General features: G+C 58.6%; 2 protein-coding genes across 54 annotated transcripts in view; one reads left to right on the plus strand and one right to left on the minus strand.

Moving 5' to 3' along the window:
• Positions 1-3,241: 3,241 nt before the first annotated feature.
• On the plus strand, positions 3,242-8,918 carry LARGE2 (LARGE xylosyl- and glucuronyltransferase 2). 4 transcript variants are annotated; one of them, XM_042233414.1, is made up of 15 exons: positions 3,242-3,297; positions 3,392-3,547; positions 3,635-3,756; positions 4,089-4,171; positions 4,349-4,472; positions 4,680-4,851; positions 4,978-5,082; positions 5,555-5,667; positions 5,738-5,863; positions 5,955-6,110; positions 6,252-6,412; positions 6,828-7,106; positions 7,340-7,489; positions 7,591-7,786; positions 8,220-8,918. In XM_042233414.1, the coding sequence occupies exons 2-15, from the start codon at positions 3,454-3,456 to the stop codon at positions 8,427-8,429; spliced, it is 2,091 nt and encodes a 696-aa protein (XP_042089348.1). In that variant the 5' UTR covers positions 3,242-3,297; positions 3,392-3,453; the 3' UTR covers positions 8,430-8,918. The 4 variants fall into 4 exon arrangements, with proteins under 4 accessions (XP_042089348.1, XP_027835459.1, XP_060255521.1 ...); XM_027979658.2 differs by having other exon boundaries at positions 3,392-3,756; XM_060399538.1 differs by having other exon boundaries at positions 3,392-3,756; positions 4,349-4,466; positions 4,674-4,851.
• The window catches only part of PHF21A (PHD finger protein 21A), a 193,845-nt gene continuing 188,956 nt past the window's right edge, over positions 8,866-13,754 (minus strand). For all 50 annotated transcript variants that reach the window (XM_060399565.1, XM_060399554.1, XM_027979673.2 and 47 more), the window contains one exon: positions 8,866-13,745. In XM_060399565.1, coding sequence (XP_060255548.1) covers positions 13,479-13,745 — 267 coding nt within the window. In that variant the 3' untranslated portion in view covers positions 8,866-13,478. The remainder of the gene's footprint in view (positions 13,746-13,754) is intronic.

The following is a 13,754-nucleotide window of genomic DNA, read 5'->3' on the forward strand; positions in this document are numbered from 1 at the left end:
TGTCTGGATGGCATCACTGACTCGATGGACGTGAATCTAAGTGAACTCCGGGAGTTGGTGATGGACAGGGAGGCCTGGCGTGCTGCGATTCATGGGGTCACAAAGAGTCAGACACGACTGAGCGACTGAACTGAACTGAACTGAGAATAGTACAGTATTTTACTTAATCCTCTCCACCAGATATTATCTCCACAAGAGCAAAGGATCCGCTTAAGAACGCCTCATCAAGATTGGAATCCTGGTCTAGTCTGACCACAGAATCAGGCATTGTAACACACCTCACCAAGAAACCACAACCCATCTTTGAGCTGCCTCCCTAAGTCTCCCCCCAGCTTAGTTTCCTTCTTTTTCAGACGGGGGATCTAACTTCCCGCTCTGCCCCTGCCAGGGAATGAAGACTCAGGGAGATGTGTCCAGGGCCTCAAGAGTGGCAAACCTCCTGGGGAACAGAGAGGTGGCCATGGGTATCATCTACATTATTTTTCACCACTTCCTGGGTGCCAGGCTCACTCATACTTAACTCCTCCTAGTAACTTGGCCAGATTGGTATGAATTCCATTTCACAGATGGGGAACAAGAGGCCCAAGGAGGAGAATGGACTTGTCTTAGGTCACACAGCATGGCACTGGTCAAAGAGACCACAGTGAGGGTCTCCTGTGACAGGGTCCTCTCTTCTTCTGCTCACAGCTCAGCCAGAGCAGTGACTGTTGAGGCCGCTTGGTCATGAATCAAGTTAGCAACTGGGATTAAGACTAGGGCTCAGGGCATTTGGCTGGGGCTCTTCCTTCCTTCCTTCCTACATCCCCTGCCATCTTAAAGAACTTGTTTGCCAAACCACATCAGCAGTACTCTCACCCCTGTATCTGAGGCTAGAGACGCAGAGTGAGGAAGGGGAAGTGTGGAAGGCAGAGTGAGAGAGTGAGGAAGGGGGCTGTGCAGGGTTTCTTTGGCATTCCCAGGGCTGGTGGTTCCAGTGCTTCTGGGGAGGGAGAGGGGCATGGGAGACAGAGGATCGCGCCTGCCACCCCCACCCTTGGACAGACTGTAAGGGACACTGGGGCTGGAGGCTGTTTCTCTTCCCTCCCTCAGGCCAGGGAAGGGATCAGGAGCTCAGCCAGGTTGGCAGCAGCACAGGGGCCTGAATTTCCTCTCCAGATCTTGTGCCTCATTAGGTCCCAGAGACAAAGAGGGTCGTGTGTACAGAAGGCACCCAGGGCAGCCCCGCCCTCCTGGGCCCCTGCCTGAATTTGGTCACCTGGGCTGGGCTTTGAAGGGCCTTTGGGCAAGTTGGACCTGATCCTGTCTCCTTCACTCTGGCCCGAACCACAGGGGAAGACAGCTAGACCAGTCCAACAGGTATACCGAGGTGGACACCGAGGCCCAGAGAAGGGGCCTGGGTGGTCTAAGGTCACGTAGAAAAGTCCTGGTAGAGCTAGGTCAAACGAGGCCTCTGGCCTAGAAGACCAGCATCCTTCACATGCCCATGCCTACCTCCCTTTCCCCGCTCCACACCCCAGAAGAACTTCTTGGAGGCCCAGCAAGGATCTCAGCACCTCAATATCCCCCTGAATGATAGTGAGGGGTAGGGCCAGTACCGTGAGTGACTACCGACATTCTGCAGACCCAGCTCCCTGCACAGACTCCCCGATCAGGCCCTCACAGGGTACCCTATCCACTCCCCCGCAGTCTCTGCTGAGGGGACTGGGGAGGGATTCACTCACACTCATCCCAGCTCTAGGCTAAAAATGAGGCTCAGGGGACTGAGGTTCGAAGCTCCAGACACATCAGCAGACTCTACCTCCCTTCATCGCTCAATTCCCAGATGTATGAGGAGCCACATCAGTCTCCATAGTAACCACTGCCCCTGGCCTCCAAAGGCCCAAAGCCAGCCCTTCTTTGCAGACCCCCATTTCCCAGAGAAAGGCATCCTGGCCTCACAGAGGGGGGAACTTGAGGCGAGGGGGGTGGTCTCAGGCTGGGCTGCTCTGCCACGACTTCTTCCCGGGCTGCGGCCTCTCAGACCCTCACTTGTTACAGCTGGAAGTTGGGCTGAAGGACACTGCCCGGAACCCTCCCTTTCCAGGTCACACTGCGGCCCATCCGTGTTCAGCACATACTCACAGGCCCTGGTTGGGTGCTAGAGGCCCAGTCCGATGAGCAGCTACCTTGTAGGGGAGACACAAACTATAAACAAGTCAGTGAGGTTTCCTTTCGAGAAAAACTAGGAAAACAACAAACCAAGGAATGTGGAAGGAGAGGCCCACCTTGTGAGAATCTGATAGAATCCAGGAGGAGGAACCTCAAGGGCAGGTGCTGGGACAGGAAGCCCTTAGGGAGGAGCAGTGCTCTGCAGGGTAGGGCCTCAGGAGGGTGTTCTAACTGGTCACTTCAGCTCTGCGTGGAGAACCCCGCCGGTGTCACAGGACTGACATGGTTGATCGCTGTGAGGCAGAGGAACCTCAGCACAGGGCCTAGGGCAGAGGACAGGCTTTCCAGCTCCATCAACTGTGATGGGTTGTTGGCGGCCCGGAGCGCCCCCCAATCCCTCCAGGGCAGGAGAAGACAGAGATCCAGGCTGGGGGGGGTGAGGGCCTGGCACAACGACCGTCTAGGCAAGGGCTGGGGATTCTCGGCGCTGCTCAGGAGGCTCCTGGCCAGCTCCTGGGCGGGAGGGGACCTTCACAAGGCGGGTTTCTGCCGCCAGGCCACCTGCACTGAGTGGGGGTGGAGCAGACCCGGAGGAAAGCTGGGACTCCAGGTGCTCCGCGGCTCCTGGGCGGGTCTTGGCCGCCGGCCCCGCCTCCGCCCCCAGAGCAGGTGTCCGGAGCCCCCCTCCACCAACCCCCACCCCGCCAGGCCCTTCCTTCCATCCCAGTCCCCTTTCCCTTATTCTGGCTATTCCTTTGATCCTGGGCCTGGGGACCCTGCCCCTCCCGCAGGGGAAGGTTCACGGGGCAGGGAAGAGGGGGATGGGCTCAAAGCAGGTAGTTTTGGACTGGTCCTTCACGGGTGGCTGCCCCAGAGCCCTCCGGCCACCCCGAGGGTTCCCGCATTTCCTTCCCCGGTGTAGGGGCTCCTGGTAGCGGGGGCAGGGCAGCCCTCCCCTCCTCCTCCCCTTGGTGGGGGGGTCTCCCCGCCCCTTCGGACTCAGCCAAGCGGAGGTGAAACCTGAACCCAGGTTGGGGGCGGGGCTGGCTCCTGCTCGGACGGGGCTGGCCTACCCTCCACCTCCCGTTTCCCTGCACCCCAGCCAGCTTCTGAGAGAGTAAGGTTGGGGACCCTACGCCCCTGGAGCAGGTGAGGTGGCGACTCAACGGCGGGAGAGAAGACCGGGTGGCCGTCGGGCCCCGCCGCCCAGGGCTGACCTCTCCTCTCCCTCCCTGGTCCACAGGGCCCGCGATGGAGCCCACAGCCCGGGGTCGCGCCCCGCCGTGAGGACCCCTGCCCGCAGTCATGCTACTCCGAGGGCGCCCCCGGGCGCTGGGGGCCGCAGCGTTGCTGCTGCTGCTGCTGATCGGCTTCTTCCTGTTCGGCGGGGACCCGGACTGTGAGCTCGGCGGCGAGCGGGAGGCGAGGCGGGGCGGGGGTGACCCGGGATCCATACCCGGCTCGCCAACGCCACGTGTACCTCCAGACGGGCGGCCGCGGTCACGGGGGACCGCTGCCTTCGGTGGAGACCCGCCGGCAGACCCCGGGGGCCACAACAGCTCGGACTGCCTCCCGCCGCCGCCGCCGCCGCCGCCGCCCAAGTGCGAGGTAGGTAGGTGCGCACGGCCCCTGGCGGCGGGAATGCCAGGGTCCCCCGCGCCCCCAAGCAGGGACCTGGACACCTGTGGGAATCCCAACACCTGGTGTCGGCTCTGACACTGACCAGCCAGCCGGGGGCGCCTCGGGTTCACACCTGCCCTTCTCCTGGCCCTGGCCTCCCTGTTTGGGAAATGAGGGGGGTGTACCCCGGCTCCGTGGAGCCCCTCTCCACACTCCGGCCTAGCTCCGATGCCAGGTGGGGCTCCACTGCCCTAGGCCGGGTGAACCCAACCCCAGGTCCTTCCCGTCTGGAGCCCGCTTACCTGCTGTCTCTTCCCCAGCTCTTGCAGGTGGCCATCGTCTGTGCGGGACATAACTCCAGCAGAGATGTCATCACCCTGGTGAAGTCCCTGCTGTTCTACAGGTATAGCCAGGAGTGTCCCTTTCCTCCCTGGAAGGAGGCTGTAAGAATACCCTGAGCTGGGCAGGGAGAAGCTCGTGATAGCAATCAGTGCTTCCACTTCTGAGCCCCTCAGGGCGGGGCTCTCCCTTGTAGTTCCTTCTGGGGCCCATCAGCTTTCCTCCCTTGTCCTTCCTGAAGGAAAAATCCACTGCACCTTCACCTGGTGACCGATGCTGTGGCCAGGAACATCCTGGAGACGCTCTTTCACACGTGGATGGTGCCTGCTGTCCAGATCAGCTTCTACGACGCTGACGAGCTCAAGGCAGGAGCCCCAGCCTTTCTGCCCCCTCGTTCCTCCCAGGGTTGTGGGTATCAGTGGGAGGGCAGGCTAGAGCTGCATGGGACCCCCAGTCCCATCACATCTACTGAAGCGCCAATCCTTCACCCTCCTGGGCACATCACCCCGAGTATGTCCCGACACTGGTAAGCCCTTCTCTTGCGGGCTCATGCCCTGTGCTTCCACCCACAGCCCCTGGTCTCCTGGATCCCCAACAAGCACTACTCTGGCCTCTATGGGCTAATGAAGCTAGTGCTGCCCAGTGCCCTGCCCCCCGACCTGGCCCGTGTCATTGTCCTGGACACAGATGTCACCTTTGCCTCCAACATTGCAGAACTCTGGGCACTCTTTGCTCACTTTTCTGGTGAGAGGTCTGGAACCCCACCCCAGTCAGCCCCCTTCCCTGGCCCATCCAGGCCTCCCTGTGGCCTAGCCCTGAGCTGAGGTCCAGTGGCAGCCTCAGACAGCTCTCTCGTGCCCTCCCTCCCAGACAAGCAAGCAATTGGTCTCGTGGAGAACCAGAGCGATTGGTACCTCGGCAACCTCTGGAAGAACCACAGGCCCTGGCCTGCCTTGGGCCGGGGATTTAACACAGGTGGGGACAGTGTTGGGGGTGGTGCAGGAGGGCAGCCACTGGTCCTTGGGCCCCTGGGGCTGGTTAGAGCATAGAATGCATGGGAGGCCCCCAATAACTGTTCTGTAGAAAGAACACTAGGAGAAGAGCCAGAAATCACAGTTCCAACCTGGGATGATGATGCTGGATGACTTTGGCCAAGTCACTTGATTCCGCTGAGCCTGTTTTCTCATCCATTAAATGGGGGTGATCTTCCCAGCCCTGGGACCACTGAATCTGAGAAGATGGTTGTGGGGGTGCTTTGTAAACTGTGCTTTGCCTCCCCTTCACCCCGAAGAGGGTTAGTTGTGGACCCAGCGAGTCCACCTCATGTCTGAGCAGTCAGAAAATATTAACACGGCACAAAAACAAGCATTCAGAAGACACCTTCAGGAGCCTCGGCCCCAGGAGCTGGTCATCCCAGGTGGGCATGACGGCCTCTCCCCCCGAGCAGGCGTGATACTCCTACGGCTGGACCGGCTTCGGCAGGCTGGCTGGGAGCAGATGTGGAAGCTGACGGCCAAGCGGGAGCTCCTCACCCTGCCTGCTACCTCACTGGCCGACCAGGTCTGGGGGCGCTGGAGGGCGGTGGGGGCGGGCTCTGGGCCGAGGTGTGACGGCGACGGTCTCTGCCCAGGACATCTTCAACGCCATCATCAAGGAGCACCCGTGGCTGGTGCAGCCCCTGCCCTGCATGTGGAACGTGCAGCTGTCAGACCACACACTGGCTGAGCGCTGCTACTCGGAGGCGTCTGACCTGAAGGTAAGCCGGGCGGGGGCGCTGAGCGGTGGCGATGGGCTCCCGTCCCCTCTCGCCACCCCCCGGCCCCTTTCCATGCCCTCCCTGATCCCAGGTGATCCACTGGAACTCACCAAAGAAGCTTCACGTGAAGAACAAGCACGTGGAATCCTTCCGCAACCTCTACCTGACCTTCCTGGAGTACAATGGCAACCTGCTGCGGAGAGAGCTCTTTGGGTGCCCCTGCCCGCCCCCTCCTGGGGCCGAGCAGGTGAGAGGGAGCCACCTTCCCTTCCCTCCCCTCGGGGAGGCTCTGCCCCACCCACCCCCTGCTCCCGTGGGACCTGGCCTTGTCCAGGGCTTGTCCGCCTGCCCCACCCAGCCCGCCTTCCTCTCCCTGACGACCTCCCAGCTGCAGCAGGCCCTGGCACAACTGGAGGAGCAGGACGCCTGCTTGGAGTTCCGGCAGCAGCAGCTCGCCGTGCACCGCGTGCATATCACCTTCCTGCCCCACAAGCCGCCACCCCCCCAGCCCCATGACGTCACCCTGGTGGCCCAGCTCTCCATGGAGCGGTGAGGAGCCGAGGGCAGCCACAGGGGGCACGGTGCGCGGTCTGGGAGTTTCAAGAGGAGGGTTCCACTTGGTGGAAGGGAGAGCTCTTACTGCCTGATGCTTGAGGAGTTCCAGGAGCTGGAGACACTGGAGAGACAGTAGAAGGAGCTCAGGCTGTGGGGATCACCCAGATGTCGGGAAACTGCCCTCTGTAGCTGTGGAACCATGAGCAAGGCTTAGTATCTCTGGCCCTCAGTTTTCTCATCTGTCAAATGAGAAAGTACCCACCTTGTGGGGTAGCTGCGAAGATGAAATAAGAACAGTTCAAAAAGTGCTTGGAAGGGGCTCAGCAAGCCACTGGAGGGGGCTGTCCGTGGCCGCAAGCACGGGAGGCAGCCTGGTCCTCCCCTGGGCTGACCAATCCCCTTACCCCAGGCTGCAGATGCTGGAAGCCCTGTGCAGGCACTGGCCGGGCCCCATGAGCCTGGCCTTGTACCTGACAGACGCAGAGGCCCAGCAGTTCCTGCGTTTTGTGGAGACCTCGGCGGTGCTCTCTGCCCGGCAGGACGTGGCCTACCACGTGGTGTACCGGGAAGGCTCCCTCTACCCCATCAACCAGCTCCGCAACGTGGCCCTGGCCCAGGCCCTCACGCCCTATGTCTTCCTCAGCGACATCGACTTCCTGCCCGCCTACTCCCTCTACAGCTACCTCAGGTGGGCCGGGCTGAGGGAGAGCCATGGCACATGGGTGGGTGTGGACAGGGTTGGGGGCACCCATGGGCCCTGGCAGGGGCGGCTCTGCTCCTTCCTGAACCCCAGTCCGCGCTTCAGGGTGCGCTGGCCCCAGAAGCTGGGTCCTACATCTAACAAAAAGAGAACCCCTGGGCCCAGCGCTGGAGGCAGAGCCCCGTCCGGTTCTCTCCGGTTCACGGGTGCTCCCTCCTCAGGGCCTCCATCGAGCAGCTGGAGCTGGGCGGCAAGCGGAAGGCGGCCCTGGTGGTGCCTGCGTTCGAGACCCTGCACTACCGCTTCAGCTTCCCCAGTTCTAAAGCCGAACTGCTGACCTTGCTGGACGCTGGCTCTCTCTATACTTTCAGGTGGGAGAGGCCACTGGCCTGCCCCTCCCTCCCAGCACTGCGGTTCCCCACTGACCCCCATCAGCCTCCAACTGGCTCCCCGTCCTACGCTGCCCCCACAGGTACCACGAGTGGCCCCAGGGCCATGCACCCACAGACTATGCCCGTTGGCGGGAGGCTCAGGCCCCGTACCGTGTGCAGTGGGCAGCTGACTATGAGCCCTACGTGGTGGTGCCGCGTGACTGTCCGCGCTACGATCCCCGCTTCGTGGGCTTTGGCTGGAACAAGGTGGCCCACATCATAGAGCTGGATGCACAGGTAAGGGGCACCCTGCTGTCTCCAGCCTTGCTCTGAGAATACCTCTAGGCCCAGAGAGGGCTGCCCCGTTCCCGGGTGGCTCAGGGGTAAAGAAACCCACCTGCCAATGCAGGAGACACAGGCTCGATCCCTGAGTTGGGAAGATTCCCCGAGACCTGGAGAGGGCAGCCCACTCCAGTGTTCTTGCCTGGGAAATCCTATGGACAGAAGAGCCCAGCGGGCTCATCTGTGGGTTCACAAAGAGTCAGACGTGACTTAGCGACTAAACAGCAGGCCCAAGGGGCTCACTAAACAGTGGCACACTATACCATGAAGGGCCCTCTGCAGAACTCAAGTCTCTGACTTTGGATGAATCTGCTCTCCCTGCCCCAGAGCTGCCACCCTCCCCCAGCCTACACAGTGACTGTCCCCCTGCTCTCCCCCGCGCCCCCAGGAATACGAGCTCCTGGTGCTGCCTGAGGCCTTCACCATCCACCTGCCGCACGCCCCAAGCCTTGACATCATCCGCTTCCGCTCCAACCCCACCTATCGTGACTGCGTCCAGGCCCTCAAGGACGACTTCCACCAGGACTTGTCCCGCCACTATGGGGCTGCTGCCCTCAAATACCTCACTGCCCTGCAGCAGCCCCGGGGCCCCGTCTGACCTCGCAGCTGCCCGCTGGTCTCCGTGGCTCTCACACACACTCCCTGCCGACCTCAGGAGCAACCCTGCCGCCACCCCGCCCTCCTGCTATTTAAATTATTTAAGGTCTCTGGGGAGGGGCTGTGGGGGGGGCATCTGTGGGGAGGCCTGGGGCCTCCGTCTGCTGCTGCTATTCAGGTGGGTCTAGCGTTCCTCGGCCCCAGCTGGTCTGGGGCTAGTTCCTACATCCTCTCAACCGTAACATCCCTTTTTCGTTAAGTTTTAACAGTTCCTTTTCTCGTTCCTCTTGGTTTGGGGCGTGAGGCAGTCAGTAAGCCTGGGGAGGCGCTGGATCTGGCGGGAGCCCAGCAACGGGGCCCCCCCTGGAGGCTGGGGCTGGAGTCTGTGTGTCCTGTCCACCCTCCCCTGCCGCAAACCCAACACCATGAGTCTGAGAGACTTTATTTGGCTTTATTTAGTAAAATGTTAAAATAAATAAATACAAATTGATCAGCTGCTCTGTATCCCCCCCACCCCCTCAAAACAAAACTCAAACAAACAAAAACAAAAACTTTGAAGCACGAAACTCCAAATACAAGTTCTACCAAGACTGAAATCACAAAGGGCTTGGACAAGAGACAGGTTGGGAGCTGGCTGGCACTTTTCTGCTCAGAGCTCACTGACCTCCGGCGGTCCTGCCTGACTGCAGCTTACCCTGGGCTGAGGACCCAGCAACCCCGGAGAGAGGGGCAGGGGTCAGAGGCTGCTGTGGGGCTGGTGGAGTCCTCAGGGGACAACAGCCTTTGCGAGCGGAGAATGCAGAGAAGTTGTGAGCCCTGCTCTTCAGGGGCTATTTTCAGGAGCTCCACTGGGGCTCTCTAAACAGGGAAACTCTCAGCTTCTTCCCCTGTACTCTGGTGGGAGGGTCACCCTTTGCCTCCTGGAAAGGAGCTGACACTGGGGACGGCTCTAAATCGGAGAAAGTGGGTCTCCTGTTTCCTGCCAAGGGTGCCCAGCTGAGAGGTGGGGGTGAGGTCCACGGTCTTCCTTTCTACATAGAGCAAGGTCACCTCCATCCAACAAAAGCCACCGAATCTGGAGAACCCAGGGACTGGAAGACGTACCCGGGCCCCCATTCTTCCTCCTACCAAAAAGCTTTCTTCTCCTGGGGTAAAAGTCTCCTAAATTAAGCCCTTTGGATAAATGAGAAAGACTAAGCCCTAAAAGGGAATGTAGAGAGGAAACTGCTATGAGTGTGCTGTGTGGGTCTTCGTGGTTCGGGATGAGAGCCCAAGAAGGCTCTGCTGGCCCCAGGAGTAGCTGGCAGAGATGGCTAGAGAGGCGACTCCACACGCAGAGACTGCCATGAGCTGGAAATGTGGCCGCCCTCACAGGAGAGGCGTGGGGCGAGGAGCTGCGGCCCACTCACACGCCCTGTTGAGCCTGAGCCAAGAAGCCACAGGGACACAGCAGGCCTGCAGGGACACTGGGCGCTGGGTGCGAGCCAGAGGCCGCCATGGCCAGGGTACAGGCCCCACAGGCCAAGGCCCGTGAGGGGCTGTCTTGAGGGGGGCCTCCCTGTCAGGCATGACCGACAGGCTTGCCCCAAAAGGGCCCAGTAAGGAAGGAAGCAAGCAGAACTCTGGATGAGCTCAGCAGAGGTGAGACAAGACCCAGCAGGCTCTCGAAGAAAAAGGGAGCTGCAGGCCGCACTGGCAAGAAGACGAGCAGGGAAGATGACAGCAACATGACCTCACTGCCTCCAGGGCACGTCACCTTGGCCCGGGACTGACAAGAGGCCCCTTGATCCAGCCCAAGCCGGCAGCTGGATCAGTCCCAGCCCCGACCAGTCACACCCCTGCCCTCAGAAGTTGTCAGTAGAGGGAAAGCAGCGGAGAGGAAGAGGGAGGTGGGGCAGTCATGAAGGTATGTCTCAGGTGGTCACAGGGACCCTCGGGTCTGGAGGGACAGGGAGGCTCTTCTCTTGGCAGACCATGAGGAGGAGGACACTGGTGACCAGGGCCTTTTCTCTGCAGTGAGGGGTGTCTGGGAATTTGAATCCAGAATGCAGGTTTGGGGGCAGGGCTGCAGTTGTTCACTCCGTCATCCTAGATGACTAGCGCAACAGCTTACATCTTAACTTGAGAAGAATCCGTACCCCCAACCCTCGGCAAGGTCAGAGTGTGACTGCTCACAGCAGCCTGCAAAACCCTGGTCAGTTAGTTCCTAGCCCGGCCACCCACCCCTGAGAATCCGCGGTGGCTCCTTCCTGAGCAAAAGCCTCTTCTTTCAAGAAGACAGGTATTAAGCGGCCACCTCCTGTTTCTGGGCCCAGACAAGTCTGATGGGAGGGCTCCAAGACAGGGCACACAGCCCACCTCTGGGCTCTGAAGCTCCGCCAACCATTCCTCCAACTAGTCCAGGCATCTCCCAAAGCTCCCTGACTAGACATAGCACCTTGGTTTTTGCATGAGCAACGGGAGCGCCTTTCTTTCCCACTCAGGCAACCTTGCAGCCAGGCCCTGACTCTCAAGAGGCCGGTGCAGCCCCCTTGTCATCCCCTCTTCTAACAAACATCCCAGGAAGAGGAACGGAAACTGTTGGTAGAGAAGAGACACGTTTTTACATGAAAAGGACTGCTCTGTGGCAGTCGCCTTCAGGGTCCATCTCTGTCTCTCTGGGCCTCACTAGGTGAGGGAGGGACGAATGGTCCCTTTCTGCCCCCTCCTAGACTCTGGCCCTTACTGGACACCGGGAAGGCTTGGGGGAGATGCTCTGGGAGTGTCCAGGCAGAGTCTCTGTTTCTCTCCTGGGGCCAGATGTGTGCCATGGGCAAAGGTCTCCAGCAGGAGGACACACGTGACAAAAATTATTTTCCCCACAAGGCAAAAATGATAGAAATGGTCCAAGCCTTTCAGAACCCTGGTTTTCTCAAGAAGGCGACAGGCCAAGCAAAGGCAAGCACAACGTTCTAGCCAAAGGTCACCCAGGAAGCTTGTGGGTGGGCAAAGTGGGGTAAGACTCCCATCTCCAGTGACCGGAGCCAGCAGGCAGAGAAAGCAGCTGGCGATGCAGCTCTCCAAAGGTGTGACGATACGAAGGCCGCCCAGGGATTCCCTCATCTCAGAGACACCCTGTCCCCTCAAGACATCTCACTCTCTCGTCCTCTCTAAGCACCAAGGGCTGATGCAGCCAGCCTGCTCCCTGCACCTGTCAAAGCCGGGGTGTGTGGGCACCAAAGGGCTTCACTGGCCATTTCCTTCAAAGCTGTCCCCCAGGCACTAGAAATGCTGGTGGCTGAAAGACCAAGAGCAGCACCAAAGGAAGGGATCTTATTTAGGCACCAGCCTTTTGCTCCAGCAAAACCCGAGGAGACAAGAAGCAGGGCCCTGACACCATCCGTGCTCCAAGTGGGCTCCAGAAACAGGAGCCCCGCTCCTTGCACCCAGCAGGGAGGACAGTCTTTTCCAAGGAGGGGAGGATGGTGGGAGAGCTCAGCCCCTGCCTATCAGGGCTGCAGCCATCTGGAGGACAGAAATCACGGAGACTAGCCCACCAGTCTTGAGACACAAACACAGCAAAATGTCATCATGATCAGCAGGTTCTGTGCTAAAAAATTATAACTACACAGCATTTTCTCCAGTTCTGACACCTTTTTAATAGAAATCACTGTTTTTAGGAAACAAATAGCACTTTTGTAATTTTTTTTTTTACAATGTTTCTTACCTTGATCTTAATTTAAGTAACACTAGGAAGACCTCAATATCTTTTATTTTCCTTTTTAATTAAAAAAAAAAAGTTGTTGTTGTTGTTTTTTTCCCCAGATACAAAGATTTTTGCCCTTGCATAAAAAAACAGTGCCCCGAACGATGACACAAGGACTCACACAGACTCACTGGACCTCACTGACACTATGATTCCTATTCTACCATGCAAGGTCTCGACTACCCTTAATTGGACTGTCAGCCTGAAAAACAGCTTTTCTATTCCTTATTTTAGTTTTTGTTACCAAAAATGTAAAATAAACAACAAAATAAAACTTTTTTTTTTAAAGAAAAGAGGAACAAAAACAAAAATAAAAAAAAAAAAAAGAGAGAAAAGAAACATCTCCATTCGATTCACACACACCTGGGTCGCGTGCTGCTTCACTCAGGATCTTCTCTTCTTATAAATATAGAAAAGGGATGGAGCTTGTTTTCAAGTAAAATCACTGATCCACCGTTTTTCCTTCCTCGACACACACACACACCCTTCTTCCCTGCCCCGGGCAAGGGCCACCTGAGGCCTGGTTCTGCTTGTTCTTGGAGAGGGAAGGTAACCGGCTCACCCATGGGGATGGCACCAATTTGCCAAAGCAGGGAAGGAACCTGGGGAGTATGGGGGCGCCCAAGGTTGGGAGCAGGGTGCTCGGGAGAAGAACCGGGCGGCTGGTTCTTGGTGTCCGTCTCTCCAGGCACGGTGCCCTCTCCAGACACTATGAAATACTGCTTATTCGGTACACTGTTCCCACCCCGGCTCCCTCCCCTCCCCTCCCCCACCCCTCCTCTGGGCACTGGGGTTGGTGAAATCTCCCTTTCCTCTTTTTGGTTTTATAGTAGTGAGAGTTTAGAAACAGAAAGCCCACGCACTCTTTGGACTTGTCTCTCCACCCAGACAGACGGCTCGGCAAACAAGGGTCTGAAACCTGCTCTCCCTCCGCCCGGCCCTGCTTCCCCACCCCGACCAAACAAAAACAAACCCATCGTGGCTGTGGAGGCTGCTGCAGGCACACACTGGTGTATAATAGAGAGAGTAAATATATTATTTCACTTGGCATGGTGCTGGCAAAGAACCTCCAGCTGGCACTATTTCATGTAACATGGTCCAATCTTTGCATGTACACACAGAATAAGAAGGATCAATTGGCAAACTCTGGTGCCACCTGGCACAAGCATCTTCTCTCTCTCTGGAACCAAAGAACCAAAAGAATTCTGTACTTTCCAGAAGAACTCCGGCTCGGCTCTGCTAGAGTCTTCAGTGTTTTGCTCTCCTTGCCGCCGGGATCTCGTGGCTTATCCTAGTGGGGCTCTGTTATTTAGTCTCTTCCCCCGGGTTACAGTTCGCTGTGCAGCTCTGGGAGGAGGAGGAGGGCGGGGAGGGGGCCGGCGTGGAGGTGCTGGCGTTGGCAGGGGGCGTGCAGTCCGGGCCGTTGGAGAGGGCCCCCACAGTGGCCTCAGAGTCTACAGGTTTGGAGAGGTCGATGCCGTGGATGAGGCGGATCAGCTGTTTCACCTTCTCCAGGGAGCTGTGCATCTCCTTCTGCCGGGCCAGGATGGTGTTCTTCATTTCCATGCATTTCTGCAGCCA

The sequence above is a fragment of the Ovis aries genome, chromosome 15 (assembly GCF_016772045.2).
Source record: "Ovis aries strain OAR_USU_Benz2616 breed Rambouillet chromosome 15, ARS-UI_Ramb_v3.0, whole genome shotgun sequence".
Lineage (NCBI taxonomy): Eukaryota > Metazoa > Chordata > Mammalia > Artiodactyla > Bovidae > Ovis > Ovis aries.

Excerpts from the sequence above, each read along its gene's own strand:
- LARGE2 (XM_027979658.2), top strand. The coding sequence starts at position 3,454 with ATGCTACTCCGAGGGCGCCCCCGGGCGCTGGGGGCCGCAGCGTTGCTG. Across the intron at positions 4,172-4,348 it reads AAGTCCCTGCTGTTCTACAG|GAAAAATCCACTGCACCTTC; the intron begins GTATAGCCAGGA and ends TCCTTCCTGAAG. Across the intron at positions 5,864-5,954 it reads CGGAGGCGTCTGACCTGAAG|GTGATCCACTGGAACTCACC; the intron begins GTAAGCCGGGCG and ends CCCTGATCCCAG.